This window comes from Pterocles gutturalis, unplaced genomic scaffold (assembly GCF_000699245.1).
Source record: "Pterocles gutturalis isolate BGI_N339 unplaced genomic scaffold, ASM69924v1 scaffold3108, whole genome shotgun sequence".
NCBI lineage: Eukaryota > Metazoa > Chordata > Aves > Pterocliformes > Pteroclidae > Pterocles > Pterocles gutturalis.
In genome coordinates, this window is record NW_010125257.1 from 41,765 (window position 1) to 56,297 (window position 14,533).

At 38.9% G+C, this 14,533-nt stretch overlaps 1 protein-coding gene across 1 annotated transcript in view; it reads right to left on the reverse strand.

The window, feature by feature from the left end:
• Window positions 1–13,787, reverse strand: part of FBXL4 (F-box and leucine-rich repeat protein 4) — a 52,894-nt gene extending 39,107 nt beyond the window's left edge. The window contains exons 1-2 of the mRNA XM_010078483.1: window positions 13,279–13,787; window positions 2,854–3,199 (exon numbers count right to left, since the gene is read on the reverse strand). Of these exons, the coding sequence (XP_010076785.1) occupies window positions 2,854–3,199; window positions 13,279–13,787 (855 nt within the window). The remainder of the gene's footprint in view (window positions 1–2,853; window positions 3,200–13,278) is intronic.
• Window positions 13,788–14,533: the final 746 nt, after the last annotated feature.

Below are 14,533 nucleotides of genomic sequence, written 5' to 3' on the forward strand. Positions count from 1 at the left end.
TCCTGCAAAGCCAACTAAGACTAAGGCCTTACTCCTATTTCACAATTAGTACAAGTTAGTCAAGGATACCTGGGAAAACAGACAAGGACATGAAGTGTTTGCTAGAAAATCCTTCCTCAATTTTAAGGTAATTCTGAAGAACAGAATTACAAGCACTTCACAGCTGCTAACAGCTGGTTAACGCTGTCCACGAGCAGGGAAGCAAATTATTTCACCTAGGTCATCCAAGATTTCACACTGTCTTCTAAGGAAACCTGTGCCCCAGGAGTCAAGCATTTTTCTCTTTTGTTGGCAGGAGCAATCTACCCTCCTACAATGTTTTCAGAGCTCACACTGCAGCAAGCCCTTCCTAATGCTATTTTGAGGAACACCACAGTCTATGAAAGGATAGTCTATGGAAGCTTCAGAAAGACAATGAAGGCAAAACAAAGGCTGGAGGAACTGCTGTGTACTTTAAGGTTAGCAGAGAAGACCATTCCACCTGTGTATTTTGTGAATTATGGAGGGTAGCATGAAAAAGCCTGAAACAGCTCAATAAGGAACAAGCATATGTATGAAGACTTAGGACAGTTACACGTTCACAATCAAAATGAACATATAAAAAGATACAATTTTCATGTAATGTATCAATCAAAATTGGAGGGAGTCAGCAGCTGCCTTACTTCATCATTACAAGGTTCTAACACTTCCCAGAAAAAATCTGACACTCGTCAGTCTTGAAGACAGCCTGCAGAGTACTGTTCCCATATCTGAGGCAACTAAAAACTGTCATATTACAAAGTACAACATTTTTGTTATTCTGATACCCAAACTTTCCAGCTGGATCAAGAAAGTAGGAGACTGGGATTTCTGCTGTCACAAAACCAGCCCAGAAATAGTCCTTTGTAGTTTTTCTGACAAATATTCCACCCATATTTTCACTTTCTTTAAATCAAAGCAGAATAAAAAAAAAAAAAAAAGACGTGTTTGGTATTGATAGACCATATAAATGCATTCATGAAACCAGACATGTTAAAAAATTGATAAAAAAGGAAGCTGGTACACAAACAGGGAAGCAGAAAAGCACAACAGAGCTCATGGAGGCAGAAGTTCATAGCATGTAAGGACTACACAAATTACTCCCTAAATTATAATCTTAACATGTATAATCATGTGGAACAGAGATTAATCAACCTCTCTAGTAGCCTACTATACTACAAATCAATTTATCCATCCCTTTCAAACAAGACTTCCTAGATTTAAATCATGTTTTCTCTACAATTAATTTATTTGAATGACCAAAACCAACAAATTTTCAAACACAGTTACACATTTTAAGATCTTCTGGAACCAACTGCACCTTTGCACATGCAAAGTACTTTCTTTACTTCAGTACCGACATACAAGCACTGCCAGTAAAAACATATTCAACACTATACGGACTCTGGGGGAAAAAGAAATACCTCAGTAGAGTTAACTCAGGATGAAGTTAGTATCCCCATCTATTATTCCACTGCAGCAACAAAAAAAAAACCCCAAACTCAAGAACTGAAAAAGATTTAAAAGAGAAAAATAAACAGGACAAAGATGAAGAGAGTTGTTACATTCTCTTCCTCTTTACAAGCCAGCAAACTTCTGCAGGCTACTAGAGCACACAGGCACCCACCCATGGCCTTCACATGACAAACTGGAGTAGTCAGAGGCAGGAGATATGACAAAACCAAAACACTATTTGATTGGATCAGGTATTTCTGAAAGTGCCCTGCCGTCAGTGACAGCATCTCTCACCATCCTCCCTCCACTTTCAAAAGCAAGTGTCTGATTCAAGCCACAGCACTCTGAACATTTGATGAGGTACCACTGTAAACAAACACTTGCTTCTTTTGCCAGACTGCAGTGCCCTAAAGAGCAGGAACAATCATGTCTTTGCCCAGGTCCAGAGACATGACTGGCAAGTAAAGCCTCCTTTACACTATGTGTAAACCCAGGAGAGGTGAAGACAATCATTTGGTCTCTCAGTTCTTACTCTAACTAGGGTACTAGACACCGTAAATGGCTACACCCCACTGAGAATTTTCTGGTTTGCACACAGCATTCAGCAATCATACCTCCCAAACTTATTATACCTGAAATTACAGAAAACTTGTCATGAACCGAAAACAAACAATGAAAATATTTATCTACACTGACTTTGAGCACGCTTGCAACTGCCCCACTGCGAGGGGATCTGAAATGTGCAGTTTCTTCACAACTGTTTTCTGTGCTAATGATAGAGTAAAAAGGAGCAAACACATCAGAACAAGACAGCGTACAGAAGGCCACATACAACACTTTTTACTTGCATCATGATTCAAAACTTAGCTGGATGGAAGAAGCTTATTTCATAATAATATGAAAATACTATGGCAGTTTCAAGAACAAAGTTCTGTTTTTTTTGTAAGAGAGATAGCAGGAAAAGAACCTTTTAGCCTATTACAAACTATTTCCACTTCCAGATCTTGAGTTGGTCTTTTCATATCTTGCATATATCTTCTTTGTTAAGCATGAGGACTAAAACTACTGGAAAAGAGCTAGAAATTCAAGGCTAGAATAACTGGTGTAAAAACTGTGAGTGCATGGACAGACTCCTGAGAAATAAAAGTGCAATAACTATGCAAATACTAGCAAACTGGCTTGCTAATATCCATCCATGGAAGTAGACAGACTTAAATGATTCAGGTGTAACTATACAATAACTGCAGAAGACTCACAAAAGAAGGCAAGGAACTCTAACTGTAAAAAACAACAATCTTGATCAGTACCCTAAAGTATAAAGTGCCTTCACACCCCCAATGATCAAGACAAATACATTGAGTATAAACATGTTTTTCTTACCTCGTAAGGCAGTTTATCAAAATATCCATTAGTTGGCCATTCCCTGAGGGTAACAATGTTGAACTGTTTATTAAGAGTGTCCATTCCACAGCCACACTTCTCTTCATCCTCATCTTCATCAATATCATTCATATCAATCATCGAAGCTTTAAGTGAAAGCACAGGTCTCTCTTTCACACCGTGTAGTACTACTGCATCCAATTCAGTGTAATAGTCTAGAAGAGAGCTGTTCACTTCCAGTCGGATTAGGTTTGTGGGAAAGTTTATCTGTTTGATACAAGGTGTGAATTGCCGAGCCTGGGGACCATTCACCTTTGTAGGTGCCTCGGACCAAAGGACTTCCCATCTGTGAAAGAAAAATCGCACACACAGACAGTATAGGGATGAAACTCAAAGTTACTGAAGTAATTTCTGAACACAGAAAGAGTGCTTCCTCGTCAGAAGTATTTAACAAGCGAGAAACACGGCTGAAAAGACAAGGAGAATTCTTATGTTTTCCCTAGATTGGGTAAATATCCTAAGAATGAATTCATTACCTTAGCATATTTTGTCTGCATTGCTAACTAACAAAACAAGCTGTATACTCATAGTCACACACTTGTGTTAGAGCACTGTGTTCACGCACAAGCTGTTCTAACATGTCATAGGTAATTGTAACAAACTGATTACAGGTGCCTTCAGAATGACAGCATTTTAGTATAAGTATGCAGTAAACAGTCTTGCCATCTAACCCAAATACAGTCAGCTGACTTCTCTTATTTCCCACAAAAGGTTTTCACAAAACATAAGAAAAAACCCCACAGCTCAGACTCTAACATCACACCTGTTCAAATATCAGAATTGCAAATTATTAAACAAAATAATCTCAACTTTACTTTATCTCTCTAGGCAAGCAAACTATTCTTTTAAAAAGCATTTCACTGCCAAATTACCAAAGAAAATAGAATCTTTAATTCATTTTTAAAGGGTCCTTTCCAAAAAACATTAAAATTTCCAAACAGTTAAACTGAAAAGTTTTTCTCCTGTTCGGTCCAGGGACAGAAGGAGGTTCAGAGCATGCACAGAACTTACATACATAGATTCTCATTTTCACACACAGACCTCAAATCTCCTCCAGTCAATGACAGTGAAACCTGCTGCCAATTTTTTATTTATTAGGCCTGTAGTGCTCCCAAATTTGTCAAAAGGCCCAAAAATGGAAACATGCTCTTTATATCTGCATGGGTCTTCATCCAGAGAATGGATTTTAGAGGTCTTTCAGTCACCAACATCCATCTTTTCCTCCTCTAGTTAATTCCTAAAGAAGGAAGCCCCCAGCAGCCACTGCTGCTACTCCCTTTGACAATGTGCTTACAGCAATCTCTGCACCCCCTGTGCAAAACACAGATACTTCGACATCTGCTCCATCTCTTTCCAATTACTGTAGTCCCAGCTTCAAGGATTTCTCTCAGGCTACTTGTCCTGTCACACAGGTCTCAGAAACACTGAATCTGCTCCCTAGTGTCTCAGCATGTCGGCTGTCCCTACCACATACCACTAGTGTGAACTTCGTTAAAACACAGCACACAGTACAAATAAGGCTTAGAAGCTTGATATTTTACACTATTTCAAGGGTAGGAAAATTAATCTATATTGGCTGTAGCTTCCATTTCACAATGGACACTTTCAGGTATGCACAGACAAATTTTACTATCCTACATCATGCTGCTCTCCAGAAATACTTTACAGTAGAATGGGAGGCCTGCAGAAATCGTCTGTCAAAAGGAAAAAGAAAAAAAAAGTCATGAACCGAAAACAAACATCCAGGACTAGTGAATATCAGAAAGTGCCAGTACCTGGCACTCAGAAAGTACCAAGATAGGAGAGTGGACAACTCTACCCTAAGGTCAACAGTTTTTATGAGCGAGACTTACTACTAAGAGAAGATTTCATTCATTTAAGAAATTAATGTAAACTCATGGCAAAAAGTAACAGATGTAGCCCCGCTGTCATGCCCTCTTGCACAGGTCGATTCCCTAAGCAAATACTTAATGTTGGTAATGCACATGACCTTTCTTGAACACATCCAGATCACTGTCTGACATTTTGCTTAGACGCTTTCGTGTAGCCTCTCAAACCATCCTTAGGGAAACCCAAGGCTATTTTTTCACTAATTTAGTACACACTGGACAATCAACTTTTAACAGAATGTCTCAGTTATTGACTTCTCCTTTGGTGCCTTGGAGAGAGAATTACCTAGCTGTAGCAGAGCTCTGGAAAAAAAAAAAAAAGCATCTGGAGGTCTAGGTTCATCAAATCACAGAGTAATAACCTCTTTCAGCAAGCAGCATCTCTAGTTCAGTCTTTGTAATAAACTAGAGAAGAGCAAAGGAAAGACACATAGCAAGACTTTTTACAGCCTTGCGAAACTCCACGTTACATATCAAGTGCTGATGAACAAGAAGACCGGTGACTATTTTTTTCCAGTGTCCTTGTCATACTGTTTTCTTTCCATTAACAGCACACCAATCTAACTTTAAAGGTGTTTGCTGTTGGTTTAACCGGAAAACCTCAAGTCTATCAGGTTGATTTGATATTCTTTGCCTTGGTGGCACCGCACACAAGAATAGGCCATAGCAATTGCTAAGAGTCAGGGTTGGTATATTCTTCCTGAGTGCAGGCATATGCTTAATACATCCATCACTGCAACTGGAAGTGGTCTCTTCATCTAGGATCAACACTTTGACACTTAAACGGGCTACATGTAATCTGAATGGGAGTGAAGACTGCACAATCGGATCAAAAAAGTCTAAATTTTCAAGAAGCTTCAGTAAGAACTGCATTTCTTCTGTTCTGGAGCATTTCAAAATCCTTCAGAAGAAAGGCATTTTGACAGATGGTCCTGGTTTGAGGGTGCATACCAAAATCAGCTTCCCTAATAAGGTTGCCTGCATTTGTTCCAAGCTTAAGATGCTCAATAAAATAATTAACCCAAAACAAAGAGAAACTGAATCCCCAAAAATATCTATAAAGAAGACAAAGGAATTTTCCTTTCCCTCCACTATTTGAGTTAATTAGGTACCTCTCAAAAAATCAAGCAGAATCAAACGACTGAAGAAAGGACACTGTTTGTCCTCAAGTCTTGCAGATATACAGTAACAGCTGATCAAAGATATTGCAATGAAGAGTGCTTTGATAAGAAGGTTTCACCAGCCATGTGCCAGAAAACCTCAGTCTTTAAGTCTTTACACTGTCAAGCAAAGCCTGAATGAGAGGCAGTAACATCTGTATTATTTTCTCTATTGAATGAAGAAAATTAGGACTTCAAGTGAAGTTTTGTCATACAGTTTTAATTGACTCAGTTTTCCTCATTAGATTTCTCTCCACCTCACGAAGATTGCCAGGAACTCATTCTGCTCAAATTTCTGATACTAAAGACTTCATACACCTATATTGTTAAAAAAAATAAAAATCATCCCCATTCACAGTCTAGTGATTTTTAGGCTGAGAAACATACTTGCAAGGTTTGTGTCAAATGAGAGCACATATTCAATGCTTGTCAATTTTTTGTTGACCTAATAGTGTTGGAAAGTTTTTTAATGGCTAAGATCATGTCTGAGTAGACCTGGTCACTTCAGAAGAAAATTAAGATTCTTTGGAAAAGTGGCTCCTAGGAAAAGAAATCAGACGTCTCTCCAGTGAGACAAGTTTAAACTCTGCGTGCAATCTGCTGAGATTTCTTGCACTGTAAAATTGCAACTGGTGTAGAAAGTGAATAAAGCACTACATGCTATTCAAGCACAAAAAACAAATGCTCTGTCCCAAGAAACTTGTGGCTGTGTTAAAAGCCAAAAGAAGTGAAAGTTTCAGATAGATCAACAAGGAGAACATAAGGAAACTCAGAGTAATATGACCACAGCTTTGCTGACATTGCGACTTCCACAACAATTATACTCATGATATGTGATTATAACATGTACCATCTGCTCTTACCCAGGCATGTGCTTTGTAAATAATCTGTAGGCTACCTACAAGAAAACATCTCCTGCCTGCTAACACACCAGCGATGCTTCAGCACCCTAGGTTCAACATAACCTGGAAAGTGCACTCCTGACCACAGCTGTGAGTTCATAAATACAAAAGGCGGTGAAGACTGATCAAGAGAACAATTTCAGAACCATTGAGATCAAGGTGATAAGCAGAAAAGCTATGGGGGCATGTGCAGTTTTCATTTCCACTTTGAGAGTTCAGTTCTGAAATACCCGAGGGAACAGACAGGACTCCAAGAATGCCTAGGGCATTTAAAATAGCAAAAGATATTTCAAACAACTGCCCTGTCCAGATGAGATTTTTATGGGTTTCTCAAAAACAACTGCGTCCCATGAACCCAGAATTCATTCTTCTATGACATTCATCTGGACAAGAAAAAGCTGTTTCCCTGAAGATGTCAAAACAACTTACAAGTAAGGATGCAAATGGCTAGAACTTAAATTGTATGTTACACATAGGTGAGATACAGCCCTGAAGGTCCCTTATCACACTCTAACATGTTGATGGTATCAGCAGTGCTTTGAGTGCCTTCATCTGAGATTCACAGGGAACAAAAGGTAGAGTGAAAGAACTATCTGAATGCCACTCTAAAAGCAAGAGACTCACAATATTTTACATACAGTACTCTGCCTTTCTCATTCCACTCCCTCTGTCAGAAGGGGGGATATTTTTCATCAAACATTTTGATCCCAATTCTGGCTGCCAGCAAACAAATCTGCAACACTCCCACCTGTATTAGACTTCCAGAAATAGAGCCCATTGCCTAAATACAACAAACTTCCTAACGGAAAGAGAGGGAGCCCTTTACTTTGTCCATCTTCCTTAGCCTGCTTCTCTCATTGCAGCAGCTTCTGCATCTACCGGCTTCAAGACCTTCAGAAAGAGACAACACAGTTAAGCTAGGAAATACTGAGCCAAGCTGCTCATCAACAAATCAGACTTGGAATTTTGCTCAAAAGATCATCTAGCAAAATTCTAAACTACATGAAAGAAATTCAATTAAATAGAAATAAAAGGTGGGAACACACAAGGCAGAATGCTGCCACTGGTACTTCTGGAAGTGCTCCCATCCAGTCAAATTATTATGGCATCTCACCTGTGAGAAACAACCGAAGCAGTGTTATACTTTATCTGTGGACAACGAGGAAAAAATAATCACTTAAGAATCTGCACTCTACTAAAGAAGCAATCATTGCATAGCAGTAAGGACATAGCTGTGCAGCATCACCCCAAGCACTGCCACACATCCCAGACTAGTTAGGAATCTCTGGTTTTGAACTTTTATAAAAGCATATGAATACATGGTGTCACTATAACGTACATGAGATAAGAGAAACTGTCAAATTAAGTTAAGACCATGACAGAAGAAGAACAAGGACCAATTTTTTCTTTTATATTCCAAATTTAAAAAGCAAAGTTATTTTTGTAAAAGAAAGAAGTTGATAAACTTCTGAAAAAAACATCTCTGACTTGAAAGCTCCTATTTAAATACACACAAACTCTTATTGTCTGACAGCAGCTAACTACTAGGAATATCAAAATGCTTCAAAAGGGTTGACACCGAAGAAGCCATTAGGGAATCGCCAAGAGTAAGCCCTCTGGGTAAACAAGGAGGAAAAAGAAACAGGAAAGAAAACATTTTCCTCACAATAGAAGCTAGCTATATCTTATCCATCAATCTCATACACTATGACAAACAAAGAAAATTCTCTTGGTTGGGTTAAGTTCACACCACTGTCAGCTGCAGTATCCCCACTGCACCTGTGTGGAGCTCTGCTTCTTCCACTGGCCAAAGAGGGACCCACCATTGTCAGGAAACCCCAGCTACACAGAATGTGCACCACAGTACAAAATCTAAAGCCTACACTAGTATAATAATCATAGCAGAACAAAATACAAAAAAAAAGGGAGGGATTTCTTCACCACATAGAAACTGAGATTATATGCTACAATATTCCCTTAATCTCAGATTATTGGTTTTTTGCTTGGATTTTCTCCAGTCAGCTAATTCATGTAAGAAATTTGTACATGGATACTAACACACATTAGTATAGTTTAAGAAATTACCAAAAACTTCTCACTGGTCAAGGTGTGAGTGGCACTAATGAAAAGCACAGAGGGTTTCCATGTGTAAAGACAGCAGTTTCTCTGACATGGATGATTTTAAAAAATTGTTTTATGCAGAGGAGAGTGATGTAATGTCTTCTGTGTTTAAAGCAGCAAAGGACATGAGACAACAGAGAATCCTCAAATCACTTTTAAGCATTAAAATTATTTAGGACCAATAACATTCCATTCTGAAAAATAAATGCTTATTCCCATTCCATGAATTGCTGATCCAACGACTCTGAATAAAGCTGACCTGAGACAGTGCCACACAAAGCTGTACTGGATAGCAGTATTCAGTGTACCAGTAACAGAGGAAAATGACAGAAGACCTTTTCCTGAACACCTGCGTAAGTCATTCCTTCATGTGACTGAAGCATAAAGTAAGCAACACATTGGTCAACTGTGCGGGCTATAACCATTTTTCTACAAGAATATATGAAGTCCTCCTGGGCAAGGACTGGAGTATACCAAGTCCTCTTGCAAGTTTGAAGCTTTTGCACATAGCAAAGTCTTGGATGAACGGATGTTTCAAATATTAAACAAAGAGAAAAAAGATTACTCAGCTGGACTACTATAATCCACTAAGTATAACACTTAAACAAGTCTCAACAGACTTTTTGCTCCCAACCGTTTGGACTCCACCATTGATATAAAAAGAAGGCCAGATTAAAGTAAGAACTGGTGAAAAGGAAACTTTCTCACGACCTGCCCTTTCTACATCGGTGTTCAGAAAGAAACAGATCCAGCGTCAGCAGATAAAACAAAGCAGTACTTCAAGGTTTTTAGGTAATAAGGTGATTTAAAAGTGAGTATCAAAATAGTCAGAAAAGTAAAACAAGGTTCTAAGTGCCTTTCAAGTAACTGGGACATGGCCTTTTTTAACAGAAGAAAATAGTATGACAGTTCTTCAAGTCCAAAACATCAGTTAAACAGAGAATCACCTGAGATTATCAGCAGCATTCCACCTTCAAAAAAAAAAAATTCTTGTTGACAAAGAAGTTTTGGAAGTGAAAACATGACACCAAGAACTGAAGAAGAAAAGAGACCATGTTCTTGCAGCTCTTTATATTCCCCTCACAAAGGTGAGCAAATGAACAGAGAAAAAATACTGCATACCTCACGCGGAGAAAGGCTTTCTTCATCTTCCCTTCAAGACACTGTACACATGACATATCTGTCTCTTTCATAAGAAAGAGGACAAATCAAATGTGCAGCTCTGAACAGACAAGTCCTGCTGAGGAAAGGTAAACCAAAAGAAAAAAAAAAACCTCTAGCACGTCTCTCGCATCAAAACCAGCAAGTACTGAAGATGCAGCACAGACAACTGGTTCTGAGGCTCCCTGAGACAACCTCCTTATAACCAAAAATGTTGTTAACATAGGTAGGCAGAAGACAAGATACTCCTGCCTACAAATTAAAAAGCAAGGTCCTACAGAAACTTCATAATTTTTCATGAAGAGGAGAAACTCTGAGCTCTCATTCTGACCACACCCCAAGAGGAGCCATAAAGCACATCCCAAAAAGTTTTATTTTCACTTCCATCTTCATTTAGCTCTCTGATTCTCTTCTTTTTTGAGTGCCCCTTACTAAGTAGCTCCTTCAGTTAACATTTCTTGAGCTTTCCTTCAACGCTTCTTGGTCTTTACACAAAACTATTGTTTTAAGAACCAAAACCTAAACAGATGTTGCTATAAAATAGCAATAGCATTATTACTCAGAATTATATCCTTGTATTGCCCTGCAGCACACTATCTTACTATTACTCTAATGCGGTATTATCAACAGTTACAGAAATAATCTCTATATAAACCTGTGCTACATCATAAAGTAAAGAAGTAAAATTCACATCATAAAATAAAAATGTAAAATGAAAGTTCACACAGTAATTGACCAGAAGTCATTTCACATTAGGTTCTAAGTTCAAAAGTCTTAAAAGCTGCCTTCACCACATACTATCCTATAAATAAACTCTGTATTACGGTGCCAAATGCACTCCCACTTCCTGCAGTTATAGGCAGTCTATTATTATTAGTTTGACCTATTGCTGTTCCTTGAATTCCGATGTTTGCTTTAGAGCTATACAGTTGTTATGGTTTGACCCTGGCTATCAGGAAAACATGACAACAACTGCTTGCTCACCCTCCTTCCTCCCAGGGACAGGGTAGAAAATTAAAGGGGTAAAGGGAAAAGAGACCCATGGGTTGAGATAAGAAGAGTTTAACAACTAAACTACAAAAAACCTGAAAATAATGATAAATGTAATGATAGCAACAGTAATATATACAAATATACAAATGAGTGGTAGACAGTGAAACTGCTCACCATCTGACAAAGGCTCAGTCCCTTCCTGGCTGACGATCCCAGAGCAGGGAAAGTCCTGGAACCACAATCCCAGAAAAGAGGTAGAAGCCCAAGAGCTGACCAAGAGAGCGAGATGACCCTGAGAGAGGGGCGACCCAGAGAAAGAGAGGGAACTTCCAGACAGAGCCTCATCTATATACTGGACATGACGTACATGATATGGAATAGACCATTGGCCAATTTGGGTCTCAGTCCTAAACCTGAGGTCGAATCCTAGGCTGGCAATTGTGCTCCCTCCCAGCTTCTCCTGCCCCTGCAAACACTATCAGCCTCCTTCTCAGCACAAATCCAAAACACAGCCTCTCACTAGCTACTATGAAGAAAGTTAACTCTGTCACAGCCAAAACGAGGACATTCTCCACCCCTCACTTCATACAATATACATCACGCTGAGGTTCCACCAATTTTCCTGAGCCTTTTGATACATGCACACAGATATAATTCCCTTAGCCTATCAAACTTTCCTCCAAAATGTTCACTGAGTTCATTTAGGCCATGAGGTTGGGCCCTCTCTGTCATGACAGTCTTTCAAGGCAGGAAAGGTGATGCAGAGTGCACTCAGTGGGTGGAGTGTGTGATGTGGGATGCAAAAAGGGCCACAAACCACTCAGCTCCTGCTCTCTCCCAAGGACAAATCTGTCGCAGGGGCAGCGGTAGCAGCTAAAATGGTGTCCAGTGTGGGACTCGAACCCACTATATACTCAGAGAGCTGTAAAACAAACAACTGCACCGAACAACAGTAGGTGACAGAATCACACAAAACATATTAACTGTGAATTTTGAATATAGAACATGACACCTGATTTTCTAGGGGTTTTGAATAAACAACAATGGCCTAGTATTAGGAAGCATGGGATTAGACCTGAAAGTATGCTTTTTAGCTGTATTTGTAAAAAGTAAGTCAGGGAAAAAACACCCAGCATCAAAGCTAAGACTGCTAATACCACCAAAGGGTCATTTTAAAGGAGTACAGTATTTGTTGTCATATTCTTTTCTATAGGATCTATTTTGTTATGTCTTCTATCAGTGTTCCTTTCCTTTACAGGTTTGGTATAATTTAACCTCTTTTGGATGTATACAGAATACTTTGATTGCATACACTGATAGCTTTTCCCAATGTTTTTCCCCACTATGTGCTTTTACCTGTTCTCTTTCTCCTTACATTTCTATTTCCTCACCTCTTCACTAAGAGCTTCACCCCTCATACACAGTGCTTTTCTTTATTATCCTACCATTCTCCAGGTCCCCATCTTCCTGCCTCCCTAACTGGAATTTCATCAGGAGTTCCTACCATGAGGAAAACCAACAGGATCAAATCAGCTTCTTTTAGTCTATGAAGCAAGTGTAAAAATGAAGTGCAGCTCACAACCTTTGATCAGAGCAGAAATAAAGATCAGACAAATGGCATCACCTTCTGTCCAACTGTTCTGTTCTTCTGTTTTTTGCCCTATTTCCATATGAATAGTTATAGTGCCTGATTGTACTATACATACAACCTAAAGCATGCAGAGAGAACAAAGAGTTTATGGCTACTTGAAGCAGGATGATACAGCAACCATGAATCCTCAGCCTCTTCTACACAATTTGCTTCTCTTATTGGAGAAAGAGAAGAACTCAGAACTGTCATTTCAAAAGTGATCTTTGTACATACATAATTATTGCTCATAAAAATTCCAACACAAAAACTGTCATTACACAAATTAAATCTGATATTGGGATCTGCATTAATTCCTACAAAAAAAAAGTCCACATCTTTGAAATTGCTATAAAAACATGTCACCACAGTTTTAAAAACATGCAGAAATAAAGATAACATCAGTAAATCAGAAACAAAACAGAAAAACTAGGAAGTAAAGTTCCCTAAACAGCATTATTTGTAGCATTTAATATCTTACAGGAAAGCATCAAGGAGAAAAAAAAAATTACCTTACTTCAGCTGGTGGATTTTGTGAGTAAGGATTTGCAGAGCATGCCAAAATCCTGACTACAGCTCCAGGATGATACGTTTCCAGAATATGCACTGCAGTGGGATAAACTGGTTCCTCAAAAGCAAGTTCCACATAGTCCTGGCTACAGAAAGTGGGTGGTGTCCTCTTGAACGGCAGCCGAGCACTAGGGCAGTGATCCCACCAGGTCCCGTAAGTTCGAAAAACAGCAGTCTGAGTAAAGTCACCAGAACTTGGGTACACATTTGGAATACCTGCTAAATTCCACATGGTGTAGGACATGCTGTTTTCACTACCATAGTGAGAGCTGAAATCCAGCACTTCTTTGGCATACTGAACTATTTCAACATTGATAGGTAAGGCTCGGGTGTTTGATTCAATAGCCCTCCGGCTGTTCATTTCTCCTCTTGTCGCTGTCCTAGCTCGGCGCCGAAGGCACATATAGTAAAACATGCTCAGAACTGTTAACATGGGAAACACTGGTGGCATTTAGATATGACTTTGGAAGATGCCAAAGGTCAGGAGTCCTTTATAAGGTGCATTAACTGCTTGTGGTGTTTTGGAAAAGAGCTGATAAAACAGAACAAATAAACATAGTGAGCAGATAAAACATCCCTACAAAGCAAGCTGTACTCTTTTGAATATCCTCTTAAACAACGTACTGCTACTAAAACATTAATAAACTATTTTAAGACAATTATTTAAGTGGAGGCTACTAAACGTGGCTTCACATTTATTGTGTTCAAAAAAAGAAAGGACTATGAAGAAACATTAGCCAAAACTAGCCCTTGAGCAACAAAAATACTAACGGTTAAATTAAGAATTATTTTCAGGGATTTATTAAGAGGAAAAAAAAACTTGCACTGACTTATGCAAATTAAATCAAGTATGAAATGAAGTCTGACTCTTGCAGTAAACAACTGTAGAAGATTATCTGAAGGTACAGCTAAAATTATCTGCAGTATAGTTTTTGCGATACCTAAACTAAAACTGACTTTTAAACAAAGTACTCCGGTACCTAGTCAGGCTGCAGCAGTATACAGCTCAACAAAACCTAAGTTACTTCACTGCTTATATTTTGCAGTACTGCTCTCAGGCCCAAATTAGCTTGAGTAAACCTACATTACACTACAATCTGGAGAGTAAATACACCTTTCAAAGACAGCTCACAAGTTGGACAGCTACTCCAGTGACTTGTTTCCTCTAATTTGTTCCCATAATTTGTGAACGGTTTT